Source organism: Salvelinus alpinus, chromosome 10, assembly GCF_045679555.1.
Source record: "Salvelinus alpinus chromosome 10, SLU_Salpinus.1, whole genome shotgun sequence".
In the NCBI taxonomy this organism is placed as follows: domain Eukaryota; kingdom Metazoa; phylum Chordata; class Actinopteri; order Salmoniformes; family Salmonidae; genus Salvelinus; species Salvelinus alpinus.
Genome location: NC_092095.1, coordinates 9,268,898 through 9,285,575, shown reverse-complemented (window position 1 = coordinate 9,285,575; position 16,678 = coordinate 9,268,898). Strand labels below are relative to the sequence as shown.

The window sequence follows — 16,678 nt, the reverse complement described above, 5'->3', positions numbered from 1 at the left end:
TTATTACCTGGTACTCCCTGTACATAACCATGTATTACCTGGTACTCCCTGTATATAACCATGTTATAACCTGGTTCTCCCTGTATATAACCATGTTATAACCTGGTTCTCCCTGTATATAGCCATGTTATTACCGGGTACTCCCTGTATATATCCATGTTATTACCCGGTACCCACTGTATATAGCCATGTTATTACCCGGTACCCACTGTATATAGCCATGTTATTACCCGGTACCCACTGTATATAGCCATGTTATTACCCGGTACCCACTGTATATAGCCATGTTATTACCCGGTACCCACTGTATATAGCCATGTTATTACCCGGTACCCACTGTATATAGCCATGTTATTACCCGGTACCCACTGTATATAGCCATGTTATTACCCGGTACCCACTGTATATAGCCATGTTATTACCCGGTACCCACTGTATATAGCCATGTTATTACCCGGTACTCCCTGTATATAGCCATGTTATTACCTGGTACTCCCTGTATATAGCCATGTTATTACCTGGTACTCCCTGTATATAGCCATGTTATTACCCGGTACTCCCTGTATATAACCATGTTATTACCTGGTACACCCTGTATATAGCCATGTATTTACCTGGTACTCCCTGTATATAACCATGTTAATACCCGGGAACCCCTGTATATAGCCATGTTATTACCTGGTACTCCCTGTATATAACCATGTTATTACCTGGTACTCCCTGTATATAGCCATGTTATTACCTGGTACTCCCTGGTACATTGTAATGAAGTCAACAAAAACAGGACATTGTAATGAGGTCATCTAGAACAGGACATTGTAATGAGGTCATCTAGAACAGGACATTGTAATGAGGTCATCTAGAACAGGACATTGTAATGAGGTCATCTAGAACAGGACATTGTAATGAGGTCATCTAGAACAGGACATTGTAATGAAGTAATCTAGAACAGGACATTGTAATGAGGTCATCTAGAACAGGACATTGTAATGAGGTCATCTAGAACAGGACATTGTAATGAGGTCATCTAGAACAGGACATTGTAATGAGGTCATCTAGAACAGGACATTGTAATGAGGTCATCTAGAACAGGACATTGTAATGAAGTGATCTAGAACAGGACATTGTAATGAGGTCATCTAGAACAGGACATTGTAATGAGGTCATCTAGAACAGGACATTGTAATGAGGTCATCTAGAACAGGACATTGTAATGAGGTCATCTAGAACAGGACATTGTAATGAGGTCATCTAGAACAGGACATTGTAATGAGGTCATCTAGAACAGGACATTGTAATGAGGTCATCTAGAACAGGACATTGTAATGAGGTCATCTAGAACAGGGCTGTAATGAGGTCATCTAGAACAGGACATTGTAATGAAGTCATCTAGAACAGGACATTGTAATGAAGTCATCTAGAACAGGGCTGTAATGAAGTCATCTAGAACAGGGCTGTAATGAAGTCATCTAGAACAGGGCTGTAATGAAGTCATCTAGAACAGGACATTGTAATGAGGTCATCTAGAACATGACATTGTAATGAAGTCATCTAGGACAGGACATTGTAATGAAGTCATCTAGAACAGGACTGTAATGAAGTCATCTAAAACAGGACATTGTAATGAGGTCATCTAGAACAGGGCTGTAATGAATTCATCTAGAACAGGGCTGTAATGAAGTCATCTAGAACAGGACATTGTAATGAGGTCATCTAGAACAGGACATTGTAATGAGGTCATCTAGAACAGGGCTGTAAATGAAGTCATCTAGAACAGGACATTCTAATGAGGTCATCTAGAACAGGACATTGTAATGAGGTCATCTAGAACAGGGCTGTAATGAAGTCATCTAGAACAGGATTGTAAATGAGGTCATCTAGAACATGACATTGTAATGAAGTCATCTAGAACATGACATTGTAATGAAGTCATCTAGAACAGGGCTGTAATGAAGTCATCTAGAACAGGGCTGTAATGAAGTCATCTAGAACAGGACATTGTAATGAAGTCATCTAGAACAGAACAGTGTAATGAGGTCATCTAGAACAGGACTGTAATGAAGTCATCTAGAACAGGGCTGTAATGAAGTCATTTAGAACAGGGCTGTAATGAAGTCATCTAGAACAGAACAGTGTAATGAGGTCATCTAGAACAGGACTGTAATGAAGTCATCTAGAACAGGGCTGTAATGAAGTCATCTAGAACAGGGCATTGTAATGAAGTCATCTAGAACAGGGCTGTAATGAAGTCATCTAGAACAGGGCATTGTAATGAAGTCATCTAGAACAGGACATTGTAATGAAGTCATCTAGAACAGGACATTGAAATGAAGTCATCTAGAACAGGGCTGTAATGAGGTCATCTAGAACAGGACATTGTAATGAAGTCATCTAGAACAGGACATTGTAATGAAGTCATCTAGAACAGGACTGTAATGAGGTCATCTAGAACAGGACTGTAAGGAAGTAATCTAGAACAGGACATTGTAATGAGGTCATCTAGAACAGGACTGTAATGAAGTCATCTAGAACAGGGCTGTAATGAAGTAATCTAGAACAGGACATTGTAATGAGGTCATCTAGAACAGGACATTGCAATGAGGTCATCTAGAACAGGACATTGTAATGAGGTCATCTAGAACAGGACATTGTAATGAGGTCATCTAGAACAGGACATTGTAATGAGGTCATCTAGAACAGGACATTGTAATGAGGTCAAATAGAACAGGACATTGTAATGAAGTAATCTAGAACAGGACATTGTAATGAGGTCATCTAGAACAGGACATTGTAATGAGGTCATCTAGAACAGGACATTGTAATGAGGTCATCTAGAACAGGACATTGTAATGAGGTCATCTAGAACAGGACATTGTAATGAAGTGATCTAGAACAGGACATTGTAATGAGGTCATCTAGAACAGGACATTGTAATGAGGTCATCTAGAACAGGACATTGTAATGAGGTCATCTAGAACAGGACATTGTAATGAGGTCATCTAGAACAGGACATTGTAATGAGATCATCTAGAACAGGACATTGTAATGAGGTCATCTAGAACAGGACATTGTAATGAGGTCATCTAGAACAGGGCTGTAATGAGGTCATCTAGAACAGGACATTGTAATGAAGTCATCTAGAACAGGACATTGTAATGAAGTCATCTAGAACAGGGCTGTAATGAAGTCATCTAGAACAGGGCTGTAATGAAGTCATCTAGAACAGGGCTGTAATGAAGTCATCTAGAACAGGATATTGTAATGAGGTCATCTAGAACATGACATTGTAATGAAGTCATCTAGGACAGGACATTGTAATGAAGTCATCTAGAACAGGACTGTAATGAAGTCATCTAAAACAGGACATTGTAATGAGGTCATCTAGAACAGGGCTGTAATGAATTCATCTAGAACAGGGCTGTAATGAAGTCATCTAGAACAGGACATTGTAATGAGGTCATCTAGAACAGGACATTGTAATGAGGTCATCTAGAACAGGGCTGTAAATGAAGTCATCTAGAACAGGACATTGTAATGAGGTCATCTAGAACAGGACATTGTAATGAGGTCATCTAGAACAGGACATTGTAATGAAGTCATCTAGAACAGGGCTGTAATGAAGTCATCTAGAACAGGACTGTAAATGAGGTCATCTAGAACATGACATTGTAATGAAGTCATCTAGAACATGACATTGTAATGAAGTCATCTAGAACAGGGCTGTAATGAAGTCATCTAGAACAGGACATTGTAATGAAGTCATCTAGAACAGGACATTGTAATGAAGTCATCTAGAACAGGACTGTAATGAAGTCATCTAGAACAGGACATTGTAATGAGGTCATCTAGAACAGGACATTGTAATGAAGTCATCTAGAACAGGACATTGTAATGAAGTCATCTAGAACAGGACTGTAATGAAGTCATCTAGAACAGGACATTGTAATGAGGTCATCTAGAACAGGACATTGTAATGAAGTCATCTAGAACAGGACATTGTAATGAAGTAATCTAGAACAGGACTGTAATGAAGTCATCTAGAACAGGATATTGTAATGAAGTCATCTAGAACAGGACATTGTAATTAAGTCATCTAGAACAGGACATTGTAATGAAGTAATCTAGAACAGGACTGTAATGAAGTCATCTAGAACAAGACATTGTAATGAAGTCATCTAGAACAGGACTGTAATGAAGTCATCTAGAACAGGACATTGTAATGAGGTCATCTAGAACAGGACATTGTAATGAAGTCATCTAGAACAGGACATTGTAATGAAGTCATCTAGAACAGGACTGTAATGAAGTCATCTAGAACAGGATATTGTAATGAAGTCATCTAGAACAGGACATTGTAATGAGGTCATCTAGAACAGGACATTGTAATGAGGTCATCTAGAACAGGACTGTAATGAAGTCATCTAGAACAGGACATTGTAATGAAGTCATCTAGAACAGGACATTGTAATGAAGTCATCTATAACAGGGCTGTAATGAAGTGCTCTAGAACAGGACTGTAATGAAGTCATCTAGAACAGGACATTGTAATGAAGTCATCTAGAACAGGACATTGTAATGAAGTCATCTAGAACAGGGCTGTAATGAAGTCCTCTAGAACAGGGCTGTAATGAAGTCATCTAGAACAGAACATTGTAATGAAGTCATCTAGAACAGGGCTGTAATGAAGTCATCTAGAACAGGGCTGTAATGAAGTCATCTAGAACAGAACTGTAATGAAGTCCTCTAGAACAGGGCTGTAATTAAGTCATCTAGAACAGAACTGTAATGAAGTCATCTAGAACAGGGCTGTAATGAAGTCCTCTAGAACAGGGCTGTAATGAAGTCATCTAGAACAGGGCTGTAATGAAGTCATCTAGAACAGAACAGTGTAATGAAGTCATCTAGAACAGGGCTGTAATGAAGTAATCTAGAACAAGACATTGTAATGAGGTCATCTAGAACAGGACATTGTAATGAAGTCATCTAGAACAGAACAGTGTAATGAAGTTATCTAGAACAGGACATTGTAATGAGGTCATCTAGAACAGGACATTGTAATGAGGTAATCTAGAACAGGACATTGTAATGAAGTAATCTAGAACAGGACATTGTAATGAGGTCATCTAGAACAGGACATTGTAATGAGGTCATCTAGAACAGGACATTGTAATGAAGCATGTCATGTATCAACGATGGCATACCTCACAAGGGGTTCTAGTTGAGCCCAGGGAAACTTTTAAAATCGGAGGCTGTGTTTCTAAATCTGATTCAAATGTAAGTATTGCACTAAGTGTGTGTTGTGCCACCATTGAGTTCAGACTTCTAGTCGTGCACGGACTACATAACTCATTTGTATGTTCGATCTAGGACTTTTATATCTATGAATTCATCAACCCTGATATAAAGATACAGAGTACATTAGGTGTCAGTAACATTAAATGCCAGTCTGAATCAACATGTATACAGTAATTGCTTGCTATGGCAACTCGAGACAGGAATCAATTGCTGTCAGCAAGTATTGTGATTTATAGTCGAAGCTCAGTGTATTTTCATATGCAATTTCATTGCCTATCAACATATAATTGGTCACGAAATGTAAACTCTATTGTAACAGAAACTAATCTATGACCATTAATATATTCTTCTGCAGTCTATTCCAATACACACCCATCATAGAAATAGGGAATATAGATCAACTCACCACAAGTGTAGGGACCCCTGCCACGAGCGCATACAGTAAATTCGGTGGGATCGCGCTGGACTCCTCCGGACCGAGGTAGGGCTTCACGTAGGCATTGTCATAGCAGAAGAACCCTTGGACGTGCACGTTGAACGTGTCCGTGTACTCAAAGTAGTATGCTAGCATGACCGTCCCCGCCATGATCACCAGCTGAAAATAAAGCATGTTCGTGAAAGGTAGAGGAAAGGACATTTAACAAATCACTTCACTGAGGAGAGAAAGCCCTGCCATTCATGCCGCCTTCTCCGCCCTAGCCTAGCGCAACAGCCTGAACATAACAACTCCGGTCAGCACCGCATGTCTCCTACTGCCACTAATGCTTGTTAAAATGCATTGCCGGTAATATTCACAGAGCCTTTTTCTGTCATGGCACACCGAGTTGGTCCTGGAACCGGAATGAACAAGACAGAGATGAAAACTTGGTGAGTGGGAAGGAGGGAGGGAGCGCAGCCGTGGGTCTGATTCTAGGATGAATGTGTGTGTGTGTGTGTGTGCGTGTACAGCGGCAGTCGCGTTTCGCTCCTAGTTACCGTGAGCAGCATGACAGAAGGAGAGAGCGCTGCACTTCGTCTACCGGTTGAGCACGGGCAGTGAATGACTGACTCTGAGCAACTCGTTAGAGCGTTAGATTCGGCTCCAAATCATCGTAACCGTCGATCTAAGACGTGCGTCAGCATTAGTACCCTTTGGAGAGAAATTTACCAATCCTGTTAATATTCATTTTATGCGCGTCCGCATGTGTCCAAAAGACTCCAATAACAGAACGCAGTAATTAAATCTGATGTCAACCACACTAGTCTACACCCCAGACAACTAGATTATTTGTACATGTAACCCAGACAACTAGATTATATTATACTATTGTACATGTAACTCAGACAACTAGATTATATTATATTATTGTACATGTAACCCAGACAACTAGATTATATTATACTATTGTACATGTAACCCAGACAACTAGATTATATTATTATTACATTGTACATGTAACCCAGACAACTAGATTATATTATACTATTGTACATGTAACCCAGACAACTAGATTATATTATTATTACATTGTACATGTAACCCAGACAACTAGATTATATTATTATTACATTGTACATGTAACCCAGACAACTAGATTATATTATACTATTGTACATGTAACCCAGACAACTAGATAATATTATTATTACATTGTACATGTAACCCAGACAACTAGATTATTTTATTATATTGTACATGTAACCCAGACAACTAGATTATATTAGGCTATTGTACATGTAACCCAGACAACTAGATCATATTATATTATTATGTTATATTATTTATAAAATACTAAAGAAAGGTATGTAAAAAATAACTTTGGGCACATTTTTCAGAAGAAAAGGTCATCTAAAAATGTATAATATGTCTAAGTATAACCACAGTCTGACTTTCAGGAAATGGCAGTTAAAGTCAAGTACATTGAATTTAGAATAACAAACAGGAAACAACTATTTAGACTCATCCGCCATCTTTTGGAAGATACTACATATAGTCCAGTTTGTAACATCCTCTATGAAATGGGCTTTTAAATGGATGTGCAATTCAATGTAGTGAGTGTTGAAATGATGGATGTACTGTATGTCCATTTAAAAGTGGTTACAATTCATGACTTTTTGATGATGGTAGTATGATAAACTACTAAATATACATATTTTCATCAACTTTTTGACCGTTTTTATTATGACTTTTGAAAATACTAATATTAATGGACCAAACCCCCCCCCCCCCCCCCCCCAAAATATATAATTTGATTAATACATGCTAAAGGTCATTTCAGCCTGTGGTGCTTGGTCTTAAGGCTAATGTATAGTTCTCTTAGGGTTAATTCTCTGACTGGTTGCCTCAAATTCTGAGGCCAATCTTTACCCATTATTCCAGATGTCCAAATGTGCGTTACAGATCAGGGGTCTTTTAGCCCGGAACAAACTCTCTACAGATCAGGGGTCTTTTGGCCCGGAACAAACTCTCTACAGTTCAGGGGTCTTTTGGCCCGGAACAAACTCTCTACAGATCAGGGGTCTTTTAGCCCGGAACAAACTCTCTACAGATCAGTTGTCTTTTGGCCCGGAACAAACTCTCTACAGATCAGTTGTCTTTTGGCCCGGAACAAACTCTCTACAGATCAGGGGTCTTTTAGCCAGGAACAAACTCTCTACAGATCAGGGGTCTTTTAGCCAGGAACAAACTCTCTACAGATCAGAGGTCTTTTAGCCCGGAACAAACTCTCTACAGATCAGGGGTCTTTTAGCCCGGAACAAACTCTCTACAGATCAGTGGTTTTTTAGCCCGGAACAAACTCTCTACAGACCAGGGCTATTTTAGCCCGGAAGACACTCTCTACAGATCAGGGGTATTTTAGCCCGGAACAAACTCTCTACAGATCAGGGGTATTTTAGCCCGGAACAAACTCTCTACAGATCAGTGGTCTTTTAGCCCGGAACAAACTCTCTACAGATCAGTGGTCTTTTTGCCCGGAACAAACTCTCTACAGATCAGGGTTATTTTAGCCCGGAACAAACTCTCTATAGATCAGGGGTATTTTAGCCCGGAACAAACTCTCTACAGATCAGGGGTATTTTAGCCCGGAACAAACTCTCTACAGATCAGGGGTATTTTAGCCCATTCGGCTCAAACTCTTTTTGAAAGGCCAGACAATGAGTAGCCGGTGAATCACAGTGGTCCATTACTTGAGCCGCATCATCGCACTGCTGCACAAAGATCCAATCATCCCAAAGGATCTACACATCTGTCCAATTACTGATGAGGAATAGGACATGTCAGCTTTGAAGATTCAGTGTTGAGGAACAGGACATGTCCGCTCTGAGGAGTCAGTGTTGAGGAACAGGACATGTCAGCTCTGAGGAGTCAGTGTTGAGGAACAGGACATGTCCGCTCTGAGGAGTCAGTGTTGAGGAACAGGACATCATCACTGATTAACACTCTTCATATTTTCAAGCATGGGTATGCTTGTCATTGGCAAGAACTAGGGAGATTTTTGGGATAAACATAAATGGAAGGGGGCGTGGTTATGGGGTTGAACTGAACGTGTTTTTGGTGCTCTCCTGCCAACTTCAACTAAATTCTTGTTCTCTCCATGTAAATCTTCGTAACACAAACAGCAATTCCCATGGACAATTTCAGGTGTACTGTATCTACAACCGACTCAAGAAGAACAACTCGCCATGACAACGTGCTCCAGGCTAGGCCAGTTAGTCCTGCATGCTCAGCTAGCCCCTTACACCATGAAGAGTCCGTCGCGGCAACCAACCAAGTGGTGTTGGAAGCAATCTCTGACATGAGGGTGGACTTTTCTACCAAACTCTTAAGGTGTCCTTCCAGGGATTAGTGAAGTTAAACGTGGCCTTCAGGCCTACTCCTCGTGCTTGGACGAAGCAGAGGAACTCATTAGCACAGTGGAAGATACTGTCGTCACTGTCAAAACAACACCGGAAAAGTTGGAACAAAAGTTGGCCGACTTTACTTTAAAACTCTGTCGAAAACCACCACAACTAAAGGTTAATTTACCCTAAAAATAGGAAAATGGTGACGCAGTTGCGTTTCTCGAGAGATGGTTTGCCCGAGGCATTGTGGCCAAACATTTTTCCAGACCCCCTGTGCATTGAAAGTGCCCATCGGCTTCCAGCTCCTACATGCCACCCTTCTCTCCGAGTCCTTATCATAAAGTTTCTCAACATTCAAGACAAAGTCAGAGTGATGCAAAAAGCCAGGGCCAAGGACAAAGTGAAGTACGACGGCTGAGATCATGTGCTTCCCTGACCTATCTGCGGACCTCTACCGAAAAAGAAACCGATGGGGTCAAACGCCAGCTCAGGTCCCTCAACATTGCCTATGGAATAGACTTTGTGAGAAGACACTTTGTTTTGTTTAGCGTCGCTTAGGTTAGACTGCTCCCTTTACAAGATCAGTCGTCCACCAGAAAGCACTTCATGATTAGGCAGAGGTGGGAGGGGAAGCTTTGGATGTCTTGGTTAGGGAGACAGGAAGAGCATCCGAGAGCGACGTATGTTTGTTGTTGAAACGCTCTTGAACGCTGAACGAGAGACCTTGGTTAATTGTTTTTGTAAAGCTGCCAGTGTTTTTATATACTTTTTATTTTTATTTTGGATCCTGCGTCTCTGTTGAGATTAGTTGCTGTGAGCGCTGCTGTCTGTCCCGGGATCCCTTCAGATTCTACAGAAGGGGGAGAGATACGGAAGCCCAGCTAGCCTAGCTGGCTCAGCGGTCTCAAATGGAGGTCGCTGTTGAATGTTTCCAGCACTGCAGGAGCTGTGTTTACTTTGCTTTGTTCCGGGACAATGTGGACCGTGCTGACTTTCAATGGAGCAACTGTTTGCTTGCGGAGGACTACAGGAGCAAAGTAGCTACTCGTAGCAAGCAAGTAGAAAACCTACACAAGCTACTGGAGAATCCACGCCTGCTTACTTTTCCCTTTTCTTCCACCCCAGTAGCCGGACACCGCTCTGGTCTGGTGGAAGTGTTGCCGTATTGTCGGCTCTCCACAGCCGACTGGCCGGTGCTCAGCAGGGTTCCATCCTCGAAGAGGTCTCCTCCTTCCCTGGAGAACGGAGCTGTTCTCGACCCAACCAACCAGCCATGGAGGTACGTCACTTACCGTGGAAGTCAAAGACAGCGTCCTCTGGAAACGGGGGTATCCTTGGAGATGTTGAGCCCGGACCGGCGCCTTCTTCCTTAGGGGCTTCCCATTCCAAATCGGATCCGGTGGTACCTACATCTTTGTCCTCTGTTCTGTCTCCCTCTCAGGTGGTATCTACCTCGGGTTCAGATCCTCGGAGCTCCCACCCTTATTGGACCGTGAGGCTGCCTGAGAGACTGGCCCGTTTAACATCACCAGCTGTCATCATTGGCAGCTCTATGGTGAGAAACATCTCGGGTTCCCAAGGCAAAAACCCTGTTCTACCCAGGAGCACGAGTACAGGACATCACAAGGCTGCTTCCGACTGTTCTACCCAGGAGCACGAGTACAGGACATAACAAGGCTGATCCGACTGTTCTACCCAGGAGCACGAGTACAGGACATAACAAGGCTGATCCGACTGTTCTACCCAGGAGCACGAGTACAGGACATAACAAGGCTGCTTCCTACTGTTCTACCCAGGAGCACGAGTACAGGACATAACAAGGCTGCTTCCTACTGTTCTACCCAGGAACACGAGTACAGGACATCACAAGGCTGCTTCCTACTGTTCTACCCAGGAGCACGAGTACAGGACATAACAAGGCTGCTTCCTACTGTTCTACCCAGGAGCACGAGTACAGGACATAACAAGGCTGCTTCCTACTGTTCTACCCAGGAGCACGAGTACAGGACAAAACAAGGCTGCTTCTGACTGTTCTACCCAGGAGCACGAGTACAGGACATAACAAGGCTGCTTCCTACTGTTCTACCCAGGAGCACGAGTACAGGACATAACAAGGCTGCTTCCTACTGTTCTACCCAGGAGCACGAGTACAGGACAAAACAAGGCTGCTTCCGACTGTTCTACCCAGGAGCACGAGTACAGGACATAACAAGGCTGCTTCCTACTGTTCTACCCAGGAGCACGAGTACAGGACATAACAAGGCTGCTTCCTACTGTTCTACCCAGGAACACGAGTACAGGACATCACAAGGCTGCTTCCTACTGTTCTACCCAGGAGCACGAGTACAGGACATAACAAGGCTGCTTCCTACTGTTCTACCCAGGAGCACGAGTACAGGACAAAACAAGGCTGCTTCCGACTGTTCTACCCAGGAGCACGAGTACAGGACATAACAAGGCTGCTTCCTACTGTTCTACCCAGGAGCACGAGTACAGGACATAACAAGGCTGCTTCCTACTGTTCTACCCAGGAGCACGAGTACAGGACAAAACAAGGCTGCTTCCGACTGTTCTACCCAGGAGCACGAGTACAGGACATAACAAGGCTGCTTCCTACTGTTCTACCCAGGAGCACGAGTACAGGACATAACAAGGCTGCTTCCGACTGTTCTACCACAGATACCGGGAGTGGACGCTGTCGTAATCCATGTGGGGTCAAACGACATCAGGAGGGCTAGCTTGGAAAATCTGAAAATGGATTTTAAAATAACTGATTTTAGCACTAAAAGACTCCAAAAAACAGCCAATCGTTTCAGGTTCAGTACCATCGTTGGGCCGCGAGTGTGAGAGATTCAGCAGACTACTGGCATTACACATCTGGCTAAAAGACTACTGTAGCTCTGCTGGAGTTACTTTTATTGATACATTTGACACCTTCTGGAAACAGAAGATACTCTACAGGAATGACGGAGTCTATCTTGGCTCCTGGACTCTGCCCACGCATTTCAAGGCCGCGTTGAAACAATTACTTATCAATGACGCAAGACTAGCTCAGCTAATCCTTAATATTGTGACAACGAGTCGTCATGATGCTGCATCAAATGTACATTATCCCAGGGGCGTTGCCAGACACAATGTAAGTAACTTAATTTATGTCCCCCTAATTGCCCAGAATACCTTTGTTATTGAATGCAGTAATCATGTGCCTATGAACCAGAGTTACACTGTTAGCACTGTGGCGGTGTACCCTAGTAGCAAGACCACTTTGTGCAGCTCACCTTGCGCCATCAAGCCTACACCTGATAAGCTTCCCAGTAAAGCATTAAAAACAATCAAGCAATCTAGAAAAGTGCTAAAAATAGCTCATATTGACATATGCAGCCTGAGAAACAAGGTCCATGAAGTCAATAACTTGCTTGTAACAGATGACATTCATATTCTGACTATCTCTGAAACTCACTTAGATAATACCTTTGATGATACAGTGGTAGCAATACATGGTTATAACATTTACCAAAAAGACAAATGCCAACAGGGGCGGTGTTGCGGTCCATATAAAGAACCACATTCCTGTAAAGCTTAGAGAAGATCTAATGTTAAATACTGTTGAAGTAATATGGCTACAGGTTCATCTACCTCACCTATATGCCATTCTTGTGGGAAGCTGCTATAGATAACACACGCACTATACACACACGTACACATGGATTTATGCATTGCAGATATGTGGTAGTGGTGTATGGGCCTGAGGGTACACACTAGTGTGTTGTGACTTCTGTAGTGATTGTATTGTAATGTTTTTAAAATTGTATAACTGCCTTAATTTTGGCAGACCCCAGGAAGAGTAGCTGCTGCCTTGGCAGCTAATGGGGATCCATAATAAACCTCAGGAAGAGTAGCTGCTGCCTTGGCAGGAACTAATGGGGATCCATAATAAACCCCAGGAAGAGTAGCTGCTGCCTTGGCAGGAACTAATGGGGATCCATAATGAACCCCAGGAAGAGTAGCTGCTGCCTTGGCAGGAACTAATGGGGATCCATAATGAACCCCAGGAAGAGTAGCTGCTGCCTTGACAGGAACTAATGGGGATCCATAATAAACCCCAGGAAGAGTAGCTGCTGCCTTGGCAGGAACTAATGGGGATCCATAATAAACCCCAGGAAGAGTAGCTGCTGCCTTGGCAGGAACTAATGGGGATCCATAATGAACCCCAGGAAGAGTAGCTGCTGCCTTGGCAGGAACTAATGGGGATCCATAATGAACCCCAGGAAGAGTAGCTGCTGCCTTGACAGGAACTAATGGGGATCCATAATAAACCCCAGGAAGAGTAGCTGCTGCCTTGGCAGGAACTAATGGGGATCCATAATGAACCCCAGGAAGAGTAGCTGCTGCCTTGACAGGAACTAATGGGGATCCATAATAAACCCCAGGAAGAGTAGCTGCTGCCTTGGCAGGAACTAATGGGGATCCATAATGAACCCCAGGAAGAGTAGCTGCTCCCTTGACAGGAACTAATGGGGATCCATAATAAATACAAATGGGGTTCAGTGTTTTACTGTTAGGATAGATTTGTTTGTTTGTTTCAACAGATCGTTACATATTTTCGTAACTACAAAATACTAATGTTGTCCTGGTGGTTACTAAACATATTTTAGATATGTGTTTATGCTATAGCTTATTCCATGTTTACATTTTTGGTTAAATGACTTCAAATGCAAAACTGAAATGTACTTTGTGGAATGTCCGTGGAGTTGGTAAACTATCCAAGCTTAAACAGGTTATTACTAGGATTAAACAACTTCATTCATCTATTTTATTCCTACAAGAAACTCATTTGTTGAAGGATGAGCTACTTAAAGTACGCAGGAGATGGCAAGGACAAGTAATAGCATCCTGTTTCTCCTCTCATTCTCGTGGTGTTATGGTTTTCATTCACAAATCTGTTCCATTTCAAGTGGGATAATATTATAACTGGTGAAGCTGGAAAATACATTTTGAAACAGGGAACTCTTTTCAATGACCGTATTAATCTGGTTAATGTTTATGGTCCTAATGATGATAATCCCAAATTCTTTGATAATTTATTGATATTGATAACCTCCCCTTCTGGTAATCTAGATTGCTCCTCTGGTTTAGACTCTTCCCACTAGCAGAGTATAAAGAAATTACAACATTTCATTAAGGACTTAAATCTACGTGAACCTTGGAGGACTCAGAACCCGAGTGAAAGGGAGTACTCATGTTACTCATCGACAATTAAATCATATTCTGATATAGACTACCTTTCAGTTTCTTGCTCATTTGCATCCCAATTTAGCAGGAAGTGGATATTATAGTGTTGTTTTGAGCGACCATTCCTCTTTGTCATTATTCTATTGGGTACCACAGTATGAGTCATAATACCCATAAAACCTAGCGGTAAAACCAGGATTATAATTTTTTTTTTCAATCCAACATTTTTCCACAGGGTATTTTAGAACTACTGCATATTAGGTCTTTGTTTCGTGTAGGCTTCGTGTAGGTTTCGTGTTTCGTGTAGGCTTCGTGTTTCGTGTAGGTTTCGTGTTTCGTGTAGGCTTCGTGTTTCGTGTAGGCTTACCCTGGCCTACTCTCTCAGACAAGGTCACTTTTATCAATATAGATATGCCTGTCATTTCCCCCCAACACAATGAAATGCTAATTAGCCGTTAATGTGGCTATCCTACAGGTACTACACACCCTGTCCTAAGCTTTGACGTAATCAGTCAAGGCGCAGAGTAGAAAAATTTCCACATTTCTCCATGCAAACTCTCATTGACAAGTAACCTAGGCCGTATATAGTATAGCCTTTTTAATTTCTTGTGTAAATAAATGATATTGTGTATTTCTCATGTGTATTCTTATTTACCATTGTTTATTTACTATATTTTTTTGTAGTACCTTGGCCTTTTGTAGCTAACTGGCTAAAATTGTATTTGATTTGATGTTCGCTCGTGAATAAGTGTGACTTTTCCGACCTCTGTAAGCGAGATGCGTCGCAGGAGCTGTGGGTTAAGGTAAGCCCTGTTTGCTAGCTGATAAAAAAAATATTTTGGTTTGGTCAAAGATCTGTGGTTAGCTAAGACGCTTTTTGAAAATTAGCTAGATAAGCACTGACTGTAGTTACCGGTGGAGGCTGCTGAGGGGAGCTGACCTTGGACCTGGTGCCAGTAAGGATGGTCTTCACGGAGGCAAGAACCTCCCTCCTTGATATAGAAATCCTTTGACTCAATGGTCAGGTCCCTTCCACTATAGGGACGCTTGACCTCCACCATTGCTGTCATGGCCACCAGACCATTCTGTGAGGCACCCAGGATCCCAGACCCCAGTGACTCAAAGCACTGACTCCTGCACATCCATCCCTGTAGACATGTTTAATGCCTTGATGCTCTCCTCCTCACTTTACAGACAGCACCCCATCTAACCACTGGGATCTGAGGACCCTTTTTAGTAGCGAAGGAAGTAACCCACTTGGTCCTAACCGCTGCTCCATAATTGCTGGCCTTCAACCTCCCTCTCCTCATGGTGTGCTAGTTGAGGGTTGGGGCGCTGTCCAACTGTTGCCTGCCGTATAGCCTCCTGCTGCTCCACCGATAGTGCCATGCCAGCCAGGATGCCTGCATGCTCAAGGTGCCCTTGTTTTTTTTTTTTTAACAATGTCCGTTACAGACAGGGATGACAGGGAGGGTAGCGGTTGTCAAGGAGACATGCCATTCCACTGAACCTACCTCAGAGACGGTTCCTTAGCCACTGAAGATCGTCCTCTGTGGGCTCTCAGGACAGAGAGTTGTAGTCTTCAGTCCTCCTCTGTGGGCTCTAGGGACAGAGAGTTGTAGTCTTCAGTCCTCCTCTGTGGGCTCTCAGGACAGAGGGTTGTAGTCTTCAGCCCTCCTCTGTGGGCTCTAGGGACAGAGAGTTGTAGTCTTCAGCCCTCCTCTGTGGGCTCTCGGGACAGAGGGTTGTAGTCTTCAGTCCTCCTCTGTGGGCTCTAGGGACAGAGAGTTGTAGTCTTCAGTCCTCCTCTGTGGGCTCTCAGGACAGAGGGTTGTAGTCTTCAGCCCTCCTCTGTGGGCTCTAGGGACAGAGAGTTGTAGTCTTCAGCCCTCCTCTGTGGGCTCTCGGGACAGAGGGTTGTAGTCTTCAGTCCTCCTCTGTGGGCTCTCAGGACAGAGAGTTGTAGTCTTCAGTCCTCCTCTGTGGGCTCTCAGGACAGAGAGTTGTAGTCTTCAGTCCTCCTCTGTGGGCTCTAGGGACAGAGGGTTGTAGTCTTCAGTCCTCCTCTGTGGGCTCTCGGGACAGAGAGTTGTAGTCTTCAGTCCTCCTCTGTGGGCTCTCAGGACAGAGAGTTGTAGTCTTCAGTCCTCCTCTGTGGGCTCTCAGGACAGAGAGTTGGAGTCTTCAGTCCTCCTCTGTGGGCTCTCGGGACAGAGGGTTGGTGTCTTCAGCCAGGTACAGGTCCTCTACTAGCTGCACCTGGTTGGGAACAGCTGGCTTCCTCCACTCGTATTTCTCATCAAGTAAGGCCGATATTGTGAACCTCCAA

The 16,678-nt window shown here is 43.0% G+C and overlaps 1 protein-coding gene across 1 annotated transcript in view; it reads right to left on the bottom strand.

Moving 5' to 3' along the window:
* Positions 1 to 6,202, bottom strand: part of LOC139531483 (phospholipid phosphatase-related protein type 5-like) — a 90,808-nt gene extending 84,606 nt beyond the window's left edge. The window contains exon 1 of the mRNA XM_071327974.1: positions 5,702 to 6,202. Within this exon, the coding sequence (XP_071184075.1) occupies positions 5,702 to 5,932 (231 nt within the window). The 5' untranslated portion in view covers positions 5,933 to 6,202. The remainder of the gene's footprint in view (positions 1 to 5,701) is intronic.
* Positions 6,203 to 16,678: the final 10,476 nt, after the last annotated feature.